We start from the raw sequence: 23,566 nt of genomic DNA on the forward strand, positions 1-23,566 counted from the left end.
GATAACATTACATCAGTAGTGTATGATACACTGCAGTCTACCTTTTTGTAATCACAGACCTACTTTACCAGTAACAAAATGTAACACCATGACATTTAATGAAATCACAATATTTACACAAAAACATATTTTGGCAAATTAGTAATTAGCAAATAGTTATGAAATAACTGTGTAGTAATATTTCCATTTGTGCAACTTTCCTACTAAGTAAGTCCATGTTATGTATTCTTTACAAGTTAACATCCCTCACAGCAGGATGGGGTCTTTGCAGTGTTCTTTTCTGGATAGGAAAATTAGCACTTTTTCTAGAAGAAATGGCTAAAGCAACCTATTCGTAATGTATGTTTGATCCTTTCTGTCATGAGAACTGACTAAACCTTCTCCTAAGGCTATTTGTTTGTTTTGCTTCGTTTTTTTTTTTTATTTCTGTAACTGATGGAGTTTTGGTTTTCTTACCACTGTCACCTTTGGCCTGCTTAGTTGGAAAAGATCGGATAAGAGCCGAACTAGAATCATTAACAAATCATTAAAGAATTCAATTAATTTGACTCTTATTAAAAAATTACTTTTTTTTTTTTTTATGGTCCACTTGCATTGTTTGTCCTATTTGACACTGTTAAGGTGCTTTGACACAATCCTTATTGTATAAAGCTCTCTAGAAATAAATGTGACTGGACTACTCAGCACCTCAGGATAAAGGAATTACAATAACTTACTTGAGGTATTAGGAGGGTTGCCCTTTTTTAGGCACACTCCAACCTGCTTGAATCAGACAAACTTCTAGTATAGGGGCCTAACTGTTGTAGTAACAATGACATAATGTTGGAATTTTTTTCTTTTTCAGACCTCAGCTTGATAAACCATTGCAACCAATGCTTGGAACCCAAACTCCATTACACCATCATGGAATCATGCTGACTAAGTTTAGTTCAGATATTTCATTAGGTTTTGTGCATGTTAAACAGGGTGCTAGTCTTAAGTCATCATTTTTAACCTCAGCATGTTCATTTATATATTATTAATTTAATATTCAGTTCAGGTTCTATCTGTGATATGACTTTTCGCTGACATACACATGTAGAAATTGTATATATAGGAATCAATAGCACCATTATGTAAAGCTGCTATTAAAATAATAAATAAATAATAATATTAGTCTAGTTTGCAAACAGTAGTAGTCGTGATCAGTAGTGGTCATTGCAAACAGTAGTATGTCAACCTATGTTTACTGACTAAGACAAGTTTGTGACTGTAAGATCCACATACACAGATGGGTTTTTGGAATCAGAATGAATAAGGACAAAAGGATCTAAAGTGAAGGGTTAAATTGCATAATCAAAATGTCAAGATAAATGACCATATATCCTATAATTAAGTGGAGTGCACATGAAGAACAGAAAATGCAGAAAACATTCTGCCACGCCATTGGATAGGGTCATCTGGCATCTACAACAGGCACTTATAGGCATCACTTTCAACAATAATATATAATTTTTTTACTTGCAAAAATGTCACAACATGATTGTAAAGTCAGTCATTTCATAATGACTTAAACCAGATCTAAACATTAAATCCTTGTGTTACAAGCAACAATAACTTTATTGTGAAATATCACATGGGTACTTCTAAATGTTTTTGTTGTAGAAAACCCCATGTTTCATTTGCTATCCACACCAGTGTTTCCCAAGCAAATCACACAAATACAAATTATCTAGAATAACTAAAAGAGAAGACCTGATTCCTGATCTGAACCTCAAACCCTAATGATTCAGAGTGTCAAAAACCATATGTAGCATACACAGTGCATTAAGTGGACTCTCATCAAACCACCTATAAGCTATTAAAAAACGCATGCACAGATGTCAATGCTATTATGGACAATATGTGAGCGATATTCTGGAACATTTCATTCAGCGTTGTAGTGTGTAAACTGCCATTTCTGAAAAGTACTGATAGGATCACAGTCTTTGAGGAAGATGCTGTCAGCTTTCACTCCAGCTTCCAGGCAAATGGGTTGGGAATGACCCTCGATCATCACATTCTCCGCCTAGACAAAGAAAAAATGGTAGACTTTGCTCACTTTAAATGTGTAAACATTATTTGACCAAAGTTCCTATCTTGATACAATAAATCAAAACTGCATACAGCGGAATGTAAGATGATTAATAAGAGAACCTCATAAATCTGCTTTCACCTCATAAAACAGTTCTTGGTCCATGTTAAAATACACCACAAAATCACAGTAAAGCTCGGATACTGTACTGCACAGTCCCAACAGATTACAACAGTAAAACTACTTTAAAGTCAGGATATCAGGAATTAAGCATCTTAATGGAAAATAAATTTACTTTATAAAATGGCCTTAATATTTTTGTTATGTAGTAACAGTTTCATGAAGGATAACAAGGCACTGTTAATTGTTGGTATGGTATGTTTGGTAACAAAATGTTGGTCCCAAAAATAAGGTGGCCTTAACTACTACAATATGTACTTAACCACTGAATCATTTAGCATTTATCATGAACATACAGTACATGATTTTAAAGATTTATTTTTTAATGTGCACAGTAGTATCATAATCATCTAATATATGTATTTTTAGCATATATTTAGATTATAATACATACATATATATATATATATATATATATATATATATATATATATATATATATATATGGTCTGACCTTCATCTAAGTCACAGTTAAAGACAAACAATCTGACCAATCTTGACCAATAACACCTTTTATTTAATTTACTCATATTTAGTGATCAATAACAGAGTAGGCTGGAAAAAGTAAATAATACTCTGAGCCTCATTGATAAAATGTTGCATAGAAACAATCTTAAATTTGATCTTATGTTCATTTCTCAGATATGCCTAAATGCGATTCATGGATTAAACATTTACAGTTTTTTAATTCTTCTGATCTCCAGGTATGGCAATAGCACTTTTAGCACAGCATAGCATAGATTATTTAAAACTTGACCCTTCTGTAGTTTCATAGTGTACTAAGCCTGACGGTAAATTAAAATTTTCTGTTGTAATAATCAAGAAACTTTGTTAAAGCAATGAAATTGCAAGACAAGCTTCCTGTGCAATCAAGAGGGTATGGCTGTATTCAGGTGCTGTGCCTGCTGCGACCATGGTATGTCAGCAAAGTTCCTTGATTATTACACCAGAACAAACTCTTACACTCGTAGTTCGTAGTCCTATCAGCCCAGAAAACCACAACTTTTAATTTTTCACCCTTAAAAGTAGTATACTTTTAAGTCTACTTAAGTAAAACTAAAAGTGGACTAAATTACTTGAATTCTTTAGTATATAAAAACTTTTAAGTATTCTTTAAGAATAACAGTAGTAAACACTAAGTACAATCAATGATTGAATTTTATGGTGTTCAGTGTTTGTTTGAATATGGGCTCTTGACCCTTGACTCTTGTTTGATTACTGGAACTGAATTATGGTAACTAGACAAGCCAAAAGAAATGGTGATCAGTTGTTGGTTATATTTTTACATCAACATTATTTTACCTGAATCACTGCATTGGGTGTATCTTATTAACTATAGCCTACATGTGATAATATAGGTTTCACTTACTTTCTCCACCTTGCATGAATCATTGCTCTGTGAATTCTACATTCTACTGTACAGTGCTTTGATGCAACCTGTGTTGTTAAAAGCGCTATATAAATAAAAATGATTGATTGATTGATTGAATTCAATGTAAATATAATTATTTGTGTTATTAATGTAGTCAGATTATTTATTCATAATTGTGAGTTAAACAAAGATCAAATTGCATCTGATGAGTAAACAATAAAGAAATCCATATATTATGAACTTCCATATATTTTGCCACCGTATGCACAACCACTCATGCCTTACTACATTTCTACTAACTCTCAAAGTAGAGGGTTAAGATGGTCACACGCCAGGCAAGAAGTCTTTACATTGTTTTGAATAGTTGCTAGGCACCACAGACAGATGCCAAATGAAACTGCCGGTGTGCATACACTCAATGAGAAAACAATGAGTTAGAATTTTTATGTTTACATATATTGTTAAATTAAAACAGCCTTTAAAAAACAACTATTCAACAAAACTGAAATATACAATAATAATAATTATAAAAGCAAATAACAGTTTATGCATGGGCTATGTCAGTTCGTATCCTCTATTTAAAATCAGCTTAATATTAACCTTGGAAGAAAAGTGATCTAATTTCTGTTAAAACATTTGCAACAATCCTGTTTCCTGACTCACTATTCACACCATTTTTTGATTAATTTATCAGTGTTACTATCCCTAGATATTAGATTTTGTGGTCTACTTACCAAACCTTTACGAGACTTGTGCATCCAGCGGAGATGTGGCTTTGTGTTGTCACATGGTTCCATGATAATCTGTTTTTCCAGAGGAGCCAAGCAGGAAGTGTTCTGACGAAGCAACCTTAACCAAGTGTAGCTGAAGTGTTGACTCTACAAGGCATGAGAATACAGAAACATCTTCAGTAATAATGCAGTGTTTTTTAATGAGAGATTGTACAAAATGAAATATCCATGTAAGTAATGTGTCTGATTTTGATATACCTTATTTGTGAGATCACATTTATCAAAAAATAAAATGTCATTTTGAAATACCAAACATTTTCTGGTTCCAACATTGAAAATCTAAAAAAAAAAATTTGTTTGTGAGATAGTACATATTCTATTTTACAGATTGGAACATAAAATAATTAGTTGTGTAAAGTGGCGTATTTACTACCTACCAGTCCTTCTGCTTTGACCAGAGGGGCGTCTAAGTCTGGGTAGACATTCTCCAAGTACCATTTAAAGCTTTTACACTTTAGTTTTTTTCTCAGTTCAATCTGTTCTGTCAGATTTCCTATATCAGTCATACTTTTGTCCAGCAGATGGTGGTAGCCATGGCCATAAAACAGCTCTTTATAGTCATCCAGCCACACTTCTGCAACCCTGGCCAAGTTTCTCTCGACTGTCTTCACCCGATCTTTAGGGAACTTGTAAGGGTTATCACCACGGAAAATGTGGCCGACACGTGAACAGGGGATGATTTCAATCTCACCTCCACACATCCAGATCTACAGCACAAATAACACATTACCTGCTAGCATTGGGGAATTTACAAAATTATTTCAAACTTTTAAAAGCTCTCAAATCAAATTTATTTTGGTCCACAAACTATTAACACAAGTTTGCTTTTGTCACCATCCAATGCTGTGTGCACTTGAAAAGTTACAATATTTATTTATAGTACAATGTACAAATGGTTTTATTAAAAAATCCTGATTCCTTTAAATCTCAGATTAAAAATTGATTGACTCTGCAAATGAACATTTGGCTTATATACCTTGAAAGAGATTTCCATATTTTCCCCACCCCAGACATCCAGGCCTGGATCATATGCCCCCAGTTCATAGAAATAGCTCTTGTCTATAGAGAAAAGACCCCCTGCCATAACAGGACACCTGTTTAAAAAACAAACAAATAAAACCTGTCACTTGTAACTTGATAGTTAATTTGCAAGAGTCTGCTTGAACATGAAAACAAACAAAATAATGATTCATGTTTATTCCTTCCATAACTGTGTCTGTAATTGTGAACACAGAGGAGTAACTGAGCAGATTAGGCTTAAAATGTAATTTTTAAGCCTTTTGACATCCTAATAACAACAGAGCACTGCATAATGGAGTACAGCATATCAGTACAAAAATGTTGAATATTTGAGGAAAAAATTTAGCCCTTTCTAATTAGTGTGATCAACGTCAGTGTCTATGGCAGTTATGGCCCTGGTTGACTCAGCTTTTCATACAAATCAGTTGTTCACATCAAACAAAAAAGTGCACAATATTGTCTACAAAAAAATGACTGAAGATAACACAATTACAAATATTTCTGCAAGCATAAATTGTCCTAAGCAATTGGACCCAAGCACCAACGGCTCATACAACGATAGAGTGGATCTCTTTAAGGAAGTATTATTGTATTAAATTATGCATTAAATTAAAATATATATATTTTTTAATGTAATTGAACAGAAATTCAGTCGAGTCACTGGACAAGTATATTTAATATATTGTTTTGTAATATATGTTGTTTATTATTGTAACAATAAAATCATATATATATATATATATATATATATATATATATATATATATATATACAGATTTAAATCTATAAGACCTAAAAATAATTCCTGTCCTGTGGCCCTCTCTAGTGGACAAAGTTAGCATTACAGTCTTCATTACTGTCACTAATATTGGATAATAAAATGACTAATATGTTAGAAATTGTTGTTACCTTCTGAGAGAATTAATAAAATGTAATCAATAAATTGTCCTGTTGTCTATGTGTAATAATAATATAATGTTTAAATATTTGTGAAGGTTGGACATTGCATTCACAACATTTCACAAGATCACAGTTCTCAAAATTTGTTGCAACACCCACAAATATTTTGGCCTATATTGATGCGTCATCGCTGTCATTTTATAATATGGTTCCATCTTTTAACATTAATTACCTACAGTAGTTAACATAAACTAACAATGGATTATACTTGTAAAGCTTATTAATCTCAGTTTTTATTAATTATTAAACAGAAAGGGCTAAATTGTTTCCCCAATATTTGACATTTTTTTCACTGATACGCTGCACTGCCTTATGCAGCACATTGTTTGTTGTTAGGATGTCAATAGGTTTTTAAAAATTACATTACTGCTCATTGGCCCCCTAGTGTTTAAGACACAGTTATGGCCCTGGAACAAACATACATCATTATTGTATAATTACATTTGTTTTCATGCTTAAGCAGACACTTACAAATTAACTTTCAGGAACATAGGAACATTTTTAAAATCCAGAGTTTTATATTGTATATTTATATAATATTAATTATTAGACCTGACCTAAGAGTAACGTCTCGGTTACGTATGTAACCCTCGTTCCCTGAAGAAGGGAACGGAGACGTCACGTCGGATGACCGACGAATTGGGATCTCGCTTCGAGAGACCAATCTACTTCGAGTGTATCTAAACGAGCCAATTGAAGATTGGCATGCGCGAATCTCATCCAGCTGCCGCTGATCACAGCGCGTGTATAAATAAGCAGCGGGTGCAGCGCATATTCAGGTTTTCGCTGAGGAGCCGAGCTAGTGACCCGGCCCCTTCAGCAGAGGTGCAGCACCGTGGCGACGGGACGTGACGTCTCCGTTCCCTTCTTCAGGTAACGAGGGTTACATACGTAACCGAGACGTTCCCTTTCAGTCGGTCACTCCGAGTCACGTCGGATGACTGACGAATTGGGATCCCTACCAAAACGCCATGGACGCTGCCTCTTCCAGTGTCCTGTGGGAGCCCACAAGCCCCCTCAGTCTATCGGCGTAGGCCGGGGCTCAACCACAAGAAGCCAGCTACTTCTGTAACACTACCCATTTGTAAGACTGGAAGACTGGGAAACGTCCCACGTTCTAGTGAACAGTGACGTGCGGAAGTCCAGCCTTCCCGTAGGAGGTCTCGGAACAAATACGCATATGGACAGTATTTCAGTTTGCATATGGAAAATTGGAGGTGATTGAACCCTCTTAGACGGGCAGAAGGTCTGCCGAGGAAACACGGGGCTCTAAGGCTATGCCGTGGAAATACACACATAAAGTCCTCTTGGGGTACTTTACATGGCTTCCAGGCCTCACCGGTTCTCACGGATTCATCGAGAGGGCCTGGCGCCGGATGCTCCGCAACATCTGGCTGCCGAGGGGAATGGAGGAGCTCGACAGGGTCTACTGTATGGACGCTCTGGAGCAGTTAACAAGCCGACCCGAAACCGGGCCTCTCAGTGCTTCTACCCATTTGAGGTGAGAACACAGGAGGATTCCGGTTCCACACGTAGGCTATACAATCTAGCAATCGTGTTGGGGGTCGCCCAGCCCGCAGCTCTACAAATCTGTCAGCGAGGTGCCACGAGCCACCGCCCAGGACGATGCAACACTTGCTGAGTGTGCCCGCAACCTGAGGGGGCAGGGCATACCCTGTGCTTGGTAGGCTAGGGTAATGGCGTCCACTGGCTAGGGTAATGAGCCATCCTCTGCTTGGAGGCGGCACTCCCCTTCTGCCGGCCTCTGTGACAAACGAGAGCTGGACTGAGGTCCTGAAGCTTTGTGTCCGGTCAACGTAGCATCTTAGTGCTCGGACGGGACAAGCAACGTCAGGGCTGGGTCTGCCTCCTCCAGGGGGCAGCGCTTGAAGGTTCACCACCTGGTCTCTGAAGGGGGTAGTGGGAACCTTGGGCACGAGGCGGGCCGTGGCCTCAGTGTTACCTGGGAATCCGCGAGCCCAAACTGTAGGCACGAATCGTCGACCGAAAAAGCCTGCAGGTCCCCTACCCTCTTGATGGAGGCCAATGCGAGCAGGAGCAACGTCTTCATAGATAAAAGAACTTTAGCACAACTGCTGGCAAGGGTTCAACGGAGCCTACTGCAGTGCTGTCAGCACTACAGACAGGTCCCAAGAGGGTACTGTTGGGAGCCATGGGGGATTCAACCTCCTGGCTTCCCTCAGGAACCTGATAATCCGGCCATGCTTACCCACAGACCTCCCATCTATGGGGTCATGATTTGCAGCGATTGCAGCCACGTAGACTTTAAGGGTGGAGGGAGACAGCCTTCGCTCCAACCCTTGCTGCAAGAAGATAAGCACGACTGATAGGGCAATTCCGGGGGTCTTCACCCTGAGAAGAACACCACTCGACGAACAGGCTCTACTTCAAGGCATAGGCCTGTCTCGTGGACGGCACTCTAGCCGAAGAAATGGTGTCAACTACCCCTTGAGGTAGGTCACCTAGAGCCTCCGCATCCCATCCAGGGACCAGACATGGAGTTTCCAGAGGTCTGGACGCGGGTGCCAAGGGGTGCCCCGTCTCTGAGTCAGAAGATCCTTCCTCAGAGGAATCGGCCAAGGAGGGCTGTCGCGAGGAGCACAAGTTCTGGGAACCAAGTCTTCACCAGTAGGTTGCTACTAGCAAGACCTGCTCCTTGTCCTCCCTGACCTTGCACAGTGTCTGTGCAAGAATGCTCACTGGGAAATACATACTTGCAAAGGCCCGCAGCCAGCTGCTGTGTGCCAGTGGGCAATGGGAAGTCTCTGGAGAGGCAAACAGGTCTACCTGAGTGGCTCGGAAACGTTCCCAAATCAGCTGAACCGCCCGGGGATGGAGTTTCCATTCTCCGGGTAGTGCAGCTCGTGACAGCTCGTCGGCTGCCTGGTTGCACACTCCTGGAATGTGAATGGCGAGAAGCGACCTCAGAACTTCCGACTCCATAGGAGGAGGTGGTGGGCTAGTTGCGACATACGACGGGAGCGTAGACCACCTTGTTGGTTGATGTATGCAACGGTCAGTATGTTGTCTGTGCGGACTAGTACATGCTGGCCTTGAAAGCAGTTCTTGAGACTGCCTAGGGCGAGATGTACTGCCAGCAACTTTAGGCAGTTGATGTGCCATTGCAGTTGAGATGTGCTGACACTGCATGCCCGTTGTACGTGGCCCCTCAGCCGGTGGTGGAGGCATCCGTGAAACCACAGCATACCTGGAGACCTGCTCCAGGGGCACTCCGGCCCGAGGGAACGAGAGGTCTGACCACGGGGTGAAGGTTTGGCGGCAGGCCGGTGTTATTTGAACCCGGTGAGTGCCACTTTGCCACGCCCACCTCGGGACTCGATCGTGTAGCCAATGTTGAAGCGGTCTCATATGGAGTAGTCCCAGCGGCATCACTGTGGCCGCGGCTGCCATATGCCCCAGGAGCCTCTGAAAATATTTCAGTGGGACCGCCGTCCTGCTCTTGAACATATTCAAGCAGTTCAACACCGAATTGGCACGCTCCTCTGTGAGGTGTGCCATCTGATCGATCGAATCCAGCTCCATCCCAAGAAAAGAGATCCTCTGCGTTGGACAGAGTTTGCTCTTCTCCTGGTTGACCTGAAACCCCAACTGGCTGAGGTGCTGTAGCACCAGATCCCTGTGTTCGCACAACTGAGGCCGGGACTGAGCTAGAATGAGCCAGTCATCCAGTTGGTTGAGAATGCAAACGCCTTACTCTCTCAGTGGAGCAAGGGCTACCTCCGCGACTTGCATGAAGACGCGTGGCGACAGGGAGAGCCCAAAGGGTAGGACTTGTACTGACATGCTCGACCTTCGAACGCGAACCTCAGGAATGGCCTGTGGCGCGGAAGAATCAACACATGAAAGTACGTGTCCTTCAGGTCGATTGCTGCAACCAATCCTGGCGACGGACGAACTGAATAGGCGTTTCTGTGTCAACATCCTGAACGGGAGTGCTCGATTCAGGACTCGCAGATCCAAGATTGGTCGTAACCCACCGCCTTTCTTGGGCACTATGAAGTATGGGCTGTAAGCCCCGACCTCATATCGGCTGGAGGAACCGGCTTTATCGTGCCTTCACTAGAAGGACAGCAATCTCCGCCCACAAGACAGGGGCACGCGCATTGTTCACTGACGTATAGCGGATCCCACTGAACTTGGGGGGACGCCGGACGAACTGAATCATATAGCCGAGTCGAAGGGTTCGCAGGAGCCACCGGGATAGCCTGGGAAGATTCAACCAGGCATCCAGAGACCGAACTAGCGGCTCGAGTGGAACCACCGACGTGCAGGCGATGGGGCAGTGAGGGGGAGTGCAGGGACCCGGCTCGGGCGTTTCGTGGCCGGTCTGAAGCGGGGTCTATGTGTATGAAACTCTTACCTGCATCCCCACAGAAGTGAGGCGGGTAGGCCATTGGTTCGTCCTCCCAGTCTTCCCACTGCTGCATATTAGCCCAAGAAGAGAGCGCGAGTGGTGCGGAACTGGCCCGCTCAACTCCTCGTTCTCCCTGGGGACCCAGAGACAGAGGAAACCGCCCTTGTCGAGGTTTTAGGTAGCGGCAACATTCTCTGCCCGGCAGAGCGGCTCCCTCCATCCCCGGATCTGAGGGCCTCTTGCACCTGCGCTTTCCTCCAGGTTTGGCAGGAGCCTGGACAGGCTGGGTGGCTGCCCTGCTGCCAGCTCCACGGTGCTGCCTAGATGGGGGCTGCTGCGTTGGCTGCACGGGAGCGGGGGCGGCAGCAGGGGGCACCCTCGGCGATGAGCTGGCTGAGGCGGGCCGTCGGCGGCTGGGTGAAGGCAGCAGCTGCACGCCGAGGCAGGATGTTTCTTACCTCAGTCTGCTTCTGGGCAGCGGAGAACTGCTGGGCAAAGTTCTCCACTGCGTCGCGCGAAGAGGCCGGTCTGGGACATGGGGGCATTCAAGGAACGTGTCTTGTCTACCTCGCGCATGTCGACCAGACACAGCCACAGATGGCGTTTCTGGACCACCGTAGTGGCCATCGCACAACCCAGAGACCGCGTTGTGACCTTCGTCGCTCGTGGTGCGAGGTCCATCACGATACAGAGTTCTTTCAGAACTTCCGGGTCATGACCACCCCTGTGCAGATCCTTCAGTGCCTTGGCCTGATGAACCTGCAACAACGCCAAAGCATGTACTGCAGATGCAGCTTGTCCACAGGCCGCACAAGGCACTGCCGTTTAGAGCCGACGAGTACCTGCAGGCCCGGGATGGGAGCACAGGATCACCGCACTAAGCGGAAACGGCATTGGGACACAGCTGCATCCCAACTGACCGCTCCACTGGGGGTGGGGGGTGGGGATCACCGTAACTCCTGGCTGTGCCGCTGTCAAGGGTGGTGAAGGAGGAGGAGCCACTGGGGCAGTTTCTGGCAGTGAAAGGTGCTTTCCACATCCCAGTAAGCTCCTCATGCACTTCCGGGAAAAAAGGTACCAGGGTGGGGCCCTGAGAACCAGCGCGAGCCACCCTTAAATACCAATCGTCCAGCCTCGAGGGCCCAGGAAGCAGTGGAGGTTTCCACTTGATCCCGATCACCTCGGCGGCCTGGGCAAGCATAGCCACCATTTCTAGATCTGTATCCAGTACATTCAACGCCTGGTAGACGCAGAGCAACCGGATCTTCACTTCCAGAAATGTCTGGCTCACCTTCCGATGCAGCAATTGACTTCTGATCATCAGGAGGAGCCCAAGAGGGTACAGCTGAAACCCCACGTGAGGGTCCAGACTGCCCCTTTTGCAGCTCCACTGGTTGCAGAGTTTAAGCTTTGTGTCACAACGAAATGGAGCCCACCTGTCTGCAGCCAGGATGAGAACCAAGTCGAGCAAACACAAGCTCCGCCTCCTTTTTTCAAGGCGACAGAGCCCACCCATCACTCCGAGATGACCATCTCCCCGCGAGGAAATGATTCATCCACAACCGCCACCTCAGCGTGCTAAGCCCAGGCACACGAGGCAACGATTGTGACCATCACCTAACACCAGGTAACAACCGCATCCAGAAACACACGGGTGTACGTCGTCTGAAGCAAGACCCACGCGTCGAGTTTGCCAGACGTAACGTCGTCTTTAAAAAGATGCACCCGCGAATGGAAGTTAAGTGCTGGGCGTCTGGTCAGAGGAGAACTGACCCCAACTGAGTCTGGTTTCTCCCAAGGTTTTTTTTCTCCATTCTGTATGGATGGGGTTTTGTTTCCTTGCCGCTGTCGCCTCTGGCTTGCTTGGTTGGGGACACTTAACTTCTAGTGACTATCATTGAATTGACTACAGAGACCGTCTCTGCATTTAATAAGAAATTGGTCACTCTCGTCATTATACATCCCTGTCATTATACTGTACAGTGCTTTGATGCAACCTATGTTGTTAAAAGCGCTATATAAATAAAAATGATTGATTGATTGATTGAATGCTCTTTTAGTGCTGAGGCAACAGGGGATAGCCGTTTTGCACACAAACAGGGGGGTAGTGCAGCCTGATTGTGGCAATCCACTCGACGCAGGAAAACGACCTCCGCTGAAACGCCGTACTCCAACACTCGTAGATCGTCTTTGGAGCAGAACAGTCACGCTCGGCTCCGAAGCGAAAAGCTGAATATGCGCTGCACCCACTGCTTATTTATACACGCGCTGTGATCAGCGGCAGCTGGATGCGATTAGCGCATGCCGTTTAGATACACTCGAAGTAGATTGGTCTCTCAAAGTGAGATCCCAATTCGTCAGTCATCCGACATGACTCGGAGTGACCGACTGAAAGGGAACTAAGTGTACAGTTGTAATTTCATTAATATTAACAAATATTAATAAATACTGCAACAAATCTGCTCACTGTTAGTTAATATTAGTTATGTTAGCTATGTGTGTGTAAAAAAACAACAACAACAACAACATAATTTCACGAGTTCGCACTTACGTATAATTAATCATAGTAACGGTAAAAAGTAAGCGTGTTTGGCGAGCTGTCAGGGAGAGGGCTCGGAACTAGGTGGACTACCGAGTCCAGAGTTTTTCCTCTTGTCCGTGAAAGCGGACAGGACTCGGTGTCCGACCCGATCCCTGAGTGCCCCCCAAAAAGCCAATTAAGACAGCAGCCGAAAACACGTGTAGGCGGCCCCCCAAAAAAGCTACTGGCTTAGCTAAAAAGGAGGAAGAGCATGGATATGTTAGTTGAAATTGGAATGGTATTAGGATGATATTATGTAGGTGTAGGAGAGTGGGCATGAAAATGTTGTGAGCGTCTCTAGCGGGAGTGGTCCACGGCGGTGGGTGCAGTACTCCGGCTAGAGCGGTCCACTGTATTAGCAGCATGTGTGAACGACCGTCTCCGGCGGGAGCTGTCCACGGCGGTGGGTGCAAAGCTCCGGCTTTTGTGGTCTGCTGCTAAAGGCAGTGGGTGCGAGTGAGTGGCGTCTCTTACAGGAGCGGTCCATGGCGGTGGGTGCAGGGCTCCGGCTTCGAGCGGTCCACTGTAATAGCAGCATATGTGAACGACCGTCTCTGGCAGGAGCTGTCCACGGCGGTGGGTGCAGAGCTCCGGCTTTTGCGGTCTGCTGCTAAAAGCAGTGGGTGCATGTGAGCGTCTCTTGCGGGAGTAGTCCACGGCGGTGGGTGCAGTGCTCCGGCTTAGAGCGGTCCACTGTAATGGCAGCATGTGTGTGAGCGACCGTCTCTGGCGGGAGCTGTCCACAGCGGTGGGTGCAGAGCTCCGGCTTTTGCGGTCTGCTGCTAAAGCAGTGGGTGCGAATGTGAGCGTCTCTAGCGGGGAGCGGTCCACGGCGGTGGGTGCAATGCTCCGGCTTAGAGCGGTCCACTGTAATAGCAGCATGTGTGAGCGACCGTCGCTGGCGGAGCTGTCCACGGCGGTGGGTGCAAAGCTCCGACTTTGCGGTCTGCTGCTAGAAGCAGTGGGTGCGAGTGAGCGTCTCTAGCGGGAGCGGTCCACGGCGGTGGGTGCAATGCTCGGCTTAGAGCAGTCCACTGTAATAGCAGCATGTGTGAGCGACCGTCGCTGGCGGAGCTGTCCACGGCGGTGGGTGCAAAGCTCCGGCTTTTGCGGTCTGCTGCTAGAAGCAGTGGTGTGCGAGTGTGCGTCTCTGGCGGAGCGGTCCACGGCGGTGGGTGCAATGCTCCTGCCTGTGTTGGCCACCTGCGGTGGCAAGTTTTGTATACCATCATCTACGGCGGGAGCGGTCCACGGCGGTGGGTGCAATGCTCCTGCCTGTGTTGGCCACTGCGGTGGCAGGTTTGTATACCATCATCTACGGGCGGAGCGGTCCACGACGGTGGGTGCAATGCTCCTGCCTGTGTTGGCCACTGCGGTGGCGGGTTTTGTATACCATCATCTACGGCGGGAGCGGTCCACGGCGGTGGGTGCAATGCTCCTGCCTGTGTTGGCCACTCGCGGTGGCAGGTTTTGTATAATGTCATTTACAGTGGGAGCGGTCCACAGCGGTGGGTGCAATGCTCCTGCCTGTGTTGGCCACCGCGTGGCGGGTTTGTATATTGTCGTGTACAGCGGGAGCGGTCCAGGGCGGTGGGTGCAATGCTCCTACCTGTGTTGGCCACCGCGGTGGCGGGTTTGTATATTGTCGTATACGGCGGGAGCGGTCCACGGCGGTGGGTGCAATGCTCCTGCCTGTGTTGCTAAGCCACAGCGGTGGCGGGTTTGTATGTTGTTATGTACAGCGGGAGCGGTCCACGGCGGTGGGTGCAATGCTCCTGCTTGCAGTCTGCTGCTGAAGGCAGTGGGTGCGTGTGAGCGTCTCTAGCGGGAGTGGTCCACGGCGGTGGGTGCAGTACTCCGGCTAGAGTAGTCCACTGTAATAACAGCATGTGTGAACGCGACCGTCGCTGGCGCGGAGCTGTCCACGGCGGTGGTGCAAAGCTCCGACTTTGCGGTCTGCTGCTAGAAGCAGTGGGTGCGAGTGTGCGTCTCTAGCGGGAGCGGTCCACGGCCCGGTGGGTGCAGGGCTCCGGCTTAGAGCAGTCCACTGTAATAGCAGCTTGTGTGAATGACCGTCTCTGGCGGGAGCTGCCCACGGCGGTGGGTGCAGAGCTCCGGCTTTGCGGTCTGCTGCTAGAAGCAGTGGGTGCGAGTGTGCCTCTCTGGCGGGAGTGGACCACGGCGGTGGGTGCAATGCTCCTGCCTGTGTTGGCCACTGCGGTGGCAAGTTTGTATACCGTCATCTACGGCGGGGAGCGGTCCACGGCGGTGGGTGCAATGCTCCTGCCTGTGTTGGCCACTGCGGTGGCAAGTTTGTATACCGTCATCACGGCGGGAGCGGTCCACGGCGGTGGGTGCAATGCTCCTGCCTGTGTTGGCCACTGCGGTGGCGGGTTTGTATACCATCATCTACGGCGGGAGCGGTCCACAGCGGTGGGTGCAATGCTCCTGCCTGTGTTGGCCACTGCAGTGGCGGGTTTGTATATTGACGTGTACAGCGGGAGCGGTCCACGGCGGTGGGTGAAATGCTCCTGCCTGTGTTGGCCACTGTGGTGGCAGGTTTTGTGTGCTATTGTGTACGGCGGGAGCGGTCCACGGCGGTGGGTGCAATGCTCCTGCCTGTGTTGGCCACTGCGGTGGCAGGTTTGTATACCATGATCTACAGCGGGAGCGGTCCACGACGGTGGGTGCAATGCTCCAGCCTGTGTTGGCCACTGCGGTGGCAGGTTTTGTATACTGTCGTGAACAGCGGGAGCGGTCCATGGCGGTGGGTGCAGTACTCTAGCTAGAGTGGTCCGCTGTTAAGGCAGTGGGAGTGTATTAGCATCTACGGCAGGAGCGGTCCACGGCGGTGGGTGCAGTGCTCCTGCTTGTGTTGGCCACTGCGGTGGCAGGTTTGTATAGGGTCATCTACGGCGGGAGTGGTCCATGGCGGTGGGTGCGATGCTCCTGCTTGAGCTGGCCACTGCAGTGGCGAATTTTGTATATGGTCGTTTGCTGCGGGAGCGGTCCACGGCGGTGGATGCGATGCTCCTGCTTGGCATTGCCACTCCTGTGGCCGATTTTGTATACGAACGTCTATAGCGGGAGCGGTCCACGGCGGTGGGTGCAGTGCTCCTGCTTGTGTTTGGCCACTGCGGTGGCAGGTTTGTATAGGGTCATCTACGGCGGGAGTGGTCCATGGCGGTGGGTGCGATGCTCCTGCTTGAGCTGGCCACTGCAGTGGCGAATTTTGTATATGGTCGTTTGCTGCGGGAGCGGTCCACGGCGGTGGATGCGATGCTCCTGCTTGGCATTGCCACTCCTGTGGCAGATTTTGTATACGAACGTCTATAGCGGGAGCTGACCAGGGCGGTGGGTGCAATGTTCCTGCTTGGTATGTCCACTGTGGTGGCAGATTTTGAATATGGCTGTTTATAGCGGGAGCCGTCCAGGGTGGTGGGTGCGATGTTCCTGCTTGGGGTGGCCGCTGCGGTGGCGGATTTTGTATTTGGTCGTATACAGCGAGAGCTGGCCGTTGTAGAAGGAGTGATGCCGTGCCTTGGGTGATCCCCTGCGGGGGTGGTAGGTTTGGAGTTCTGTTGGGACTGGTTAGGGTCTGGAGGGCTTTTTTGATGAGTGATTGGTCTGAACAAATGTAGCTTTTGTATGCGTTAGAAGACCAGCGGCCGAGGGTTTGGATTTGCTGTTGGGAGAGACCTTTCTCTGCTGCAGTGGTGGCTGCCCCTATTCTGAAGGAATGTGTGGAGAAATTTTTGATGGGATTCGGAGTAAGATAGGACTGATTTGAGGTGCTTTTGGAACCAGAATCGAGATATGGGTGGTTGGAATCATCTGTGAACAGAGGGTCGAGTGGAGTTTTAGTTTGGGATTTCCTGTATTGGAGGAAAGCTAGAAGTGTTTGAAGGGGAAAAGTAGGAGTTTGGAGGTTAAAAATATATATGAAATGCCCATTTTTGGTCTGGTCCGTTTTACTTTGTTTGATGAAAAAGGATATGGTTTCGTGGTCTACGATAGATAGGTCGGAAATAGTGGGGTGAATATTTGGGTCGAATCTGGAGTTGACTGTAAATTCTGAACATCTGAGGAAACCGAAAAGGCCAGAATGAACATTGCATCGAGAGTGCGAGCAGTATGGATAGAAGAGTAGCCTCTGCGGAGGGTGGATATGCATTTTGAGAGAATTTCGAGGGTGATGGGCATCCTTGAGTTGGATCGGGAGGGATGCCTTCTTTGGATGCCCTTGATTAAAAGTGAAGTCTGAGCATTGGTTATTTGAGGTGAGGCGATGCCGTGGATGAGTTTATGGAAAAATTGGATACCACTCAAGTAGCCCTTAATAGAACTGACTTGCAGGTTTTTGAGGTGTTAAGAAAGGAGATGAAAGAAGTGATGGATAGCAGGGAAAAATCAGGGAATTGGAGGTTATACCTTGCCTGGAAAGATTTAAAGCATTTCCAAGCGGTCAGGTAAGATTGCAGGGTTCTGTGAGAAACTGCTTGTAGGATTGAGTCGAGGGAGGCTTCGAGGAGGGACCTTAAAGGATGGTTCGCTGGAATATTAGTTGTGAAAAGAGAAGCACCTGGGTTGCATAGGGTTCCGCTTCTGGTGCCAGCATCCTGGATTTCTGCAAGGATCTGTGCTTTGATGGAATTGGGGACGGGGGTGGGGTCGGTGCGGCAGCATTTGAGGGCATAGGAAGAGGGTTAGCAGTGGATACTGAGAAAGGGTGGTGGGCGGGAGAGATGGCGGGGGTAACTCATGGGAGCTACTTGTGGGGGTGGGTTGGAGCTCACAGCGGCTATGGCAGGGGATCTAGGGGAAAGAGTGGAAAAGATAGGGAGGTAAAGAAGAATAGGTGTGTAAAGATGATGGGGGTCTTGAACCTGGGTTCAGACTGGTAGCAGAAAAATAGGGGAGGGGAGGAGGAATAGGAGGTGGTACGGCTGGGATTGTCAGTGGAGGCATCTGTGTGCCTGTGCTGGCACCTATGGCTGGCTGGGCTGTGGGAACAGAAATGGACGAGAGTTAGGTCCTGGAGGAATAGGAGAAACTTGAGGCTGGTAAATAACGGACAGTGGATTGGGGGCTGGTTGCCAGGCATGGTCGGGAGAGACTTGGGCAGAGTACTGTTGGTGTGGGTTCAACTGATCCAATGAACAGAGTGGGTACAGGCTAGGCTGATGGCTTGTGGGGGCTGGAGCCGTGGTGCCTGCTGCGTGGGTTGTTTGCTGGAAACTGGAGGAAGAGCTGCTGGTGTTTGGGTCCTGGGCTTTGCTAGCAGTAGCTGGGAGCCTTCTGCCGCCTCCTGGTGGGCGGAGGCTTAACACGGGTGCAGATGCTGACTTCTCGGGTCTTCCCTGGGAGAATTACGGCTTCTTCTAGTTGTTTCCTTTCTTTTGGCTGGAGGAGAAATGTTTGGCGAAGCTGCGCCTGTTTGATAAGTCGAGTACAGCGAGAAGCTCGGCTTTGTTAGCGCGGCGGGAGAACGGAATGTTCGCATTTGCGAGTGCTTGACATAAAGCGGAATTGTCCATTTTGTTGCGGATGGAGCGGAAGAAAAGGCTGCACAGTAGGGAGAAGCTGGGGAAGCTTGAGGACGTCTGGCAGGTGGAGGCGAACGTGATCTTAATCGCGTTGGCGAATGGATAGTCACTCGCGTTAGTTTCCTGCCTCTGGGCGAAGCCGCGCGCTCGTTTGAAGTTCCGGGCGGGGCGTTAGCGTGCTTGCTCAGCGGAGTCGTGGAGGGCTCGGCGTCCTCGATTTCGTAGGTTTCTGGCGATTGGTCTTGTTCGGACATGCTGGATACCATGCTCGAAAAACGATATCGAGGTAAGAAGTTTGTGCGAATTTATAGTAGGCTTCTCTTGCTCTGGTTGGATAATTGCGTGATTAGGAAACGAGAAGCCAGCCGCGTTAATTATCAGTGCGTGCTCCTCCCGAAATTTGTTTATAGCTAAACATCATTTTGGCCAAGTCAATAATCGATAATAACGCTGTCATCTCATCAAAATGTATTTGTTTGGACTGTTTTTGTTTTTAAATGATGTATGATCCATGCATACTTCTGTCCTTATTCAGACCAGCTGTCTTTTTTACTGAAGAAAGCAATATTATGAATAGAAGACATGTATTTTAGCTGGATGCAATGAAACGTCTTAATTAGGGCTGGGCAATATATTGCACAATATATATTTATGTGCATCTCATAAGTAAAGAATCACCTGTTTTCAAATAGAGCAGCAGTTAATACACAAAGCCAAAGATCACTGACAAGCTACGCAATATCAGGTTCAGTATCGTAAATGAATCACCATGAATGCAAAATTTATGGAGATTTACCACTATCAATCAATAATTTTTATTTATATATCGCTTTTAACAACACAGGTTGCATCAAAGCACTGTACAGTATAAAGTAGAAGAATACAATGACAGGGATGTGTAATGACTAGATTAATTAGAACAATTTGTTATTAAATGCAGAGATGGTCTCTGTAATCAATTCGACGATAATCACTAGAAGTTAAGTGTCCCCAACAAAGCAGGCCAGAGGCAACAGCGGCAAGGAACCAAAACCCCATCCATACAGAATGGAGAAAAAAAAACCTTGGGAGAATCCAGACTCAGTTGGTTTCACTAATCAAAGAACCATCTTTACTGATGTCTTTTAATGCATTTATTTATCACAAACCCATGTTTTCTCTTTTTACTGGATGTTAACTGCTGACCTGGACCCAAGTAAATAAAAAAAAATTCTGCTGATTTTAATATGGAACATAAATTGTGAATGACAAAGTTTGTAGTAAATCATTTGATTCAGTAAAACCCTCTAAAATACAGTGTAAAAAACACTTGTTATCTTTTTAACCTGAATCAAGTACAATTAAACCAATCAATAAAAAATGTTAACAAATCAACAAACAAATAATTTAACAAATCTGATCATTGTAATTGAACATTGAACATTGTAATGCCATTTCATTGACGTTACCTGATGGGGTCTGAATCCTTGATCTGGTTCTTTCTAATATATTCCTCTGGTAGGGCACTCCAGCCAAACACCAGTGGCCATCTGAAAATGCCTCTTTGGAAACTATCAACAAGCATGTAACTGCATAAACAAACAAAAAAATAATAAAACATTTTAATACATGAATTTTAACAGTTGAGCGCAGCAGTGGAGGGGAATCATTGGAAAGGGCTATTGAGTCTCATAGGGACACGCATATGTGCTATAGTAATGTGCCATTTACAATATGTAGAGGACAGCATTTATTTTTTTTCCTGACTGAATATACTTCATTACCTCATGTCCTTATCACTGATGACCTCAATAACAGGACAGACCACTTTTTTGCGGTCCAGGTAAACTCTTTCTAACAGCGGCTCCAGCCACCCCACGTTACACTCAATGTGAGAGTCCAGGAATGTCAAGACTTCACCTGCATATAAAATAACATCTGCTAAAGCAGCCAATAAGGCCATACACTGAAACAATATGCATTAGCTACAACACAGATGCAAGATAAATTAAGATTTAATCAAGCACAGATCCATAGATTGATTCTTTGTCACTACACTGAACTGAATCAAATGTGAGTGTACAATACCTGTTGCAACAGAAGCCCCTGCGATTCTGGCTCTGATTAGACCTTGTCTCTCTTTCAGACGGATGATTCGTACTTTAGGGAACTGAGACATATAAATGTCTAACTGTTCCTTCAGGTAGTCTACAACAGAAAATATTTATTCAGAGAAACAAAAATACAGAAATGACTTCAATTTCAGGTATTTTTTCTCTGAAAAAGGTTTATTATTTTTATTTTTTCCAGACTTTTTAATTTCCCTTTTAAAAGAAATGTATAATAAAATCAAGAAACTCCTACTTTTAACATTCATTAGGTATGCAATTTAATTTACAACAATGAACTATTGATCCAAAAACTGCATAAATTGTAATTATAAATTGTAAAAACTAATTATAACTGAATATTTTGTTTTCTATATAAGCATACTGTGTCAAATTGTAGTTAATTCTCAAAACAATTGTACTGTTGATTTAATCAATCAATCAATCAAATCACTGTTATTTATATAGCGCTTTTAACAATGCAGATTATGTAAAAACTCTGCACAGGATCAAATAGATGAATAGTAATAGTAATGTATAATGACAAGATTAAGCAATTAATTTTTATTAAATGAAGAGACAGTCTGTGTAATGAAATCAATGATATTTGCTAGAAATTAAGTTTCCCTTGATTTAACTGTGTTTCAGTGCAAAAATACATTCAAAGCAAATTCCATATGCTGCCAAGAGCTCTTGAAGGATGATGACATCCCTGCTTGTATTTTTATTTTAGGACTTGTAAAGTTTTCTCATAGATACATGTACAGTTTGATAGAATGAGTGGGCAAAGAGTACCTTTCTGAAAAATTATTTATGTATTTAGTGCTGCTCACTTAAAAGTTTGTATCAACCAAATTGGATTTTAAAACTAAGTGTAAGGGTCTCAAGCTTTAAACTATTAAAACCTGTCAATGAACTTGGTTAAATGCATTGAAATTTGAGCAAATCCCTCAAACCTTTGGTGCTGGAGTCGTCCACCAGAATGATCTCTTTGAGGAGGTGTGGAGGAGATCTGTTGAGCACACTGTGCACCGAGCGCAGCAGAGTGGACCAAACCTCGTCCACAAAACAGAAGATCACACTAGTATTGGGCAAGTCATCATGAACAAGGTTTTCTGAACATCTAAACCACATAGAATAGGAGGTGTTACACATATCTTACCATAACAGAAAATTTGCCATGACCTTCAGGACTACAACAAAAATAAACTACAAAAAAAATAATCTATGGTTCAAACTCACATTTGAGGTCTGGTGTCTGGGATGGCTCTGTCTATCGGTATCTGTTCACTCAGGAATACATTAAAAAATCCTTCACTCCAACGTCTTCGACTCTCTAATTCTTTATCTCTGGGAACTCTTGCAGGCTGTCCAAACTGTCCCACCGCCCTGGGATCTCTGGGGCTGTCTGTAACATCTAGGGCCATAACCTTATGATGCCCTCCTGACCTCCTCACCTGCACACTTGTAGACTGTGGTAATGCCTCCTCTGCTGGGTCCTGAGCTTTAAGTTCACTTGGATTTGGAATAATATCTGGTTTCGTTTTGCTGAAAGTATTGCCATGTTTATCAGAATTTTCAACACTGTTCTTCTGTTTATCACCCTCTGCCGGTTTTAGCAATTTATTTCTCAAGTTCTTCTGTAAACCCGCATCTACATGTACTTCATTATGTGGCATCACTACTATGTCATTAATATGTGATTTCTTTACACTGCTTTCTTTGAGCACAAGAGGATACATTTCTCCTCGACAACAGGCAGTGCTTTAGTAAATAAATCTTCTTTAATGTCTTGATTAATGTAATGATTTGCATCTATCTGTCCAATAAAAGCAGCTTTTATTTTGTTTATCTTTGTGGTTATATTTTTCATTTTGCCATTAATGACAGTTTTTGTCTTGTTTATTTTTTCAGGGATGCTAATAATTGTTCCCTTGACAAGTGAGTTCACAATTAGATTAACTTTACTTTGATTAATTACCTCATTTTGTTTGACAAAAGACTTGTCAGTCAAATACACTGGATTCAAATGTTTGTCTTGTTTTAACTCAGCTTGATTTTCTGGCTTTGCCATTGGTCTTTTTCTGTAAACCTTATCAACTTTCATATCAAACCTGTTGCTATTTTTCGAAAACTCCTTTTTTTCTAAGTTTACTTTTTGCAGGGGGTGTTTGAGTACACTCTCTACATTGTCTTTCCGCCTTCCCTGTTTTAGTGCAATCTCTCTCTCTTTGAGATCCTGATTCACATCACTGATGGATATCCGCAATGCTGCGATGTCAAAAAGGAGCCAGATCACAGACGCAATGAAGACAAAAGCCAAGACCCTCCCACTGCCCCTTAAATACTTTCTAAGTTTCATTATTTTAGAACGAATAAAGAAATAAACGTTTTAAGTTTTTTCAGTTTACGCTCAGATCGGTTCTGACAGAGAGTGATTCCACATACTGACTAACTGAAAATTAAAAAGTCGGAAACAAATATGAAACAGATATGACTTATTTTAAGTAAGGCTTAGAGACAAACGTAGTGGGTTAAAATGGAATCCGTTTAAACATAGCAGAGAACCCAACACGTTGC

General features: G+C 45.1%; 1 protein-coding gene across 1 annotated transcript; it reads right to left on the reverse strand.

The window, feature by feature from the left end:
• Positions 1–1,746: 1,746 nt before the first annotated feature.
• Positions 1,747–22,724, reverse strand: LOC122352136 (polypeptide N-acetylgalactosaminyltransferase 5-like). Its single transcript, XM_043249682.1, has 10 exons — positions 22,229–22,724; positions 21,943–22,109; positions 20,967–21,086; positions 20,663–20,798; positions 20,348–20,467; positions 5,373–5,490; positions 4,774–5,103; positions 4,595–4,675; positions 4,340–4,483; positions 1,747–2,047 (listed from the first exon to the last, which is right to left on the reverse strand). Exons 1-10 carry the CDS (start codon positions 22,663–22,665, stop codon positions 1,907–1,909), a joined length of 1,794 nt encoding a protein of 597 aa, XP_043105617.1. The 5' UTR covers positions 22,666–22,724; the 3' UTR covers positions 1,747–1,906.
• Between the last annotated feature and the right edge of the window lie 842 nt (positions 22,725–23,566).

The sequence above is a fragment of the Puntigrus tetrazona genome, chromosome 9 (assembly GCF_018831695.1).
Source record: "Puntigrus tetrazona isolate hp1 chromosome 9, ASM1883169v1, whole genome shotgun sequence".
NCBI lineage: Eukaryota > Metazoa > Chordata > Actinopteri > Cypriniformes > Cyprinidae > Puntigrus > Puntigrus tetrazona.

Bases quoted from the DNA above. Each gene is read 5' to 3' on its own strand.
- LOC122352136 (XM_043249682.1), bottom strand. From the start codon at position 22,665: ATGCCACATAATGAAGTACATGTAGATGCGGGTTTACAGAAGAACTTG. The intron at 4,676-4,773 runs GTAGGTAGTAAA...TTTTTTTTTTAG, and splicing joins TGGTCAAAGCAGAAGGACTG to ATTTTCAATGTTGGAACCAG. The intron at 2,048-4,339 runs GTAAGTAGACCA...TTCTTTGTCTAG, and splicing joins ACAAGTCTCGTAAAGGTTTG to GCGGAGAATGTGATGATCGA.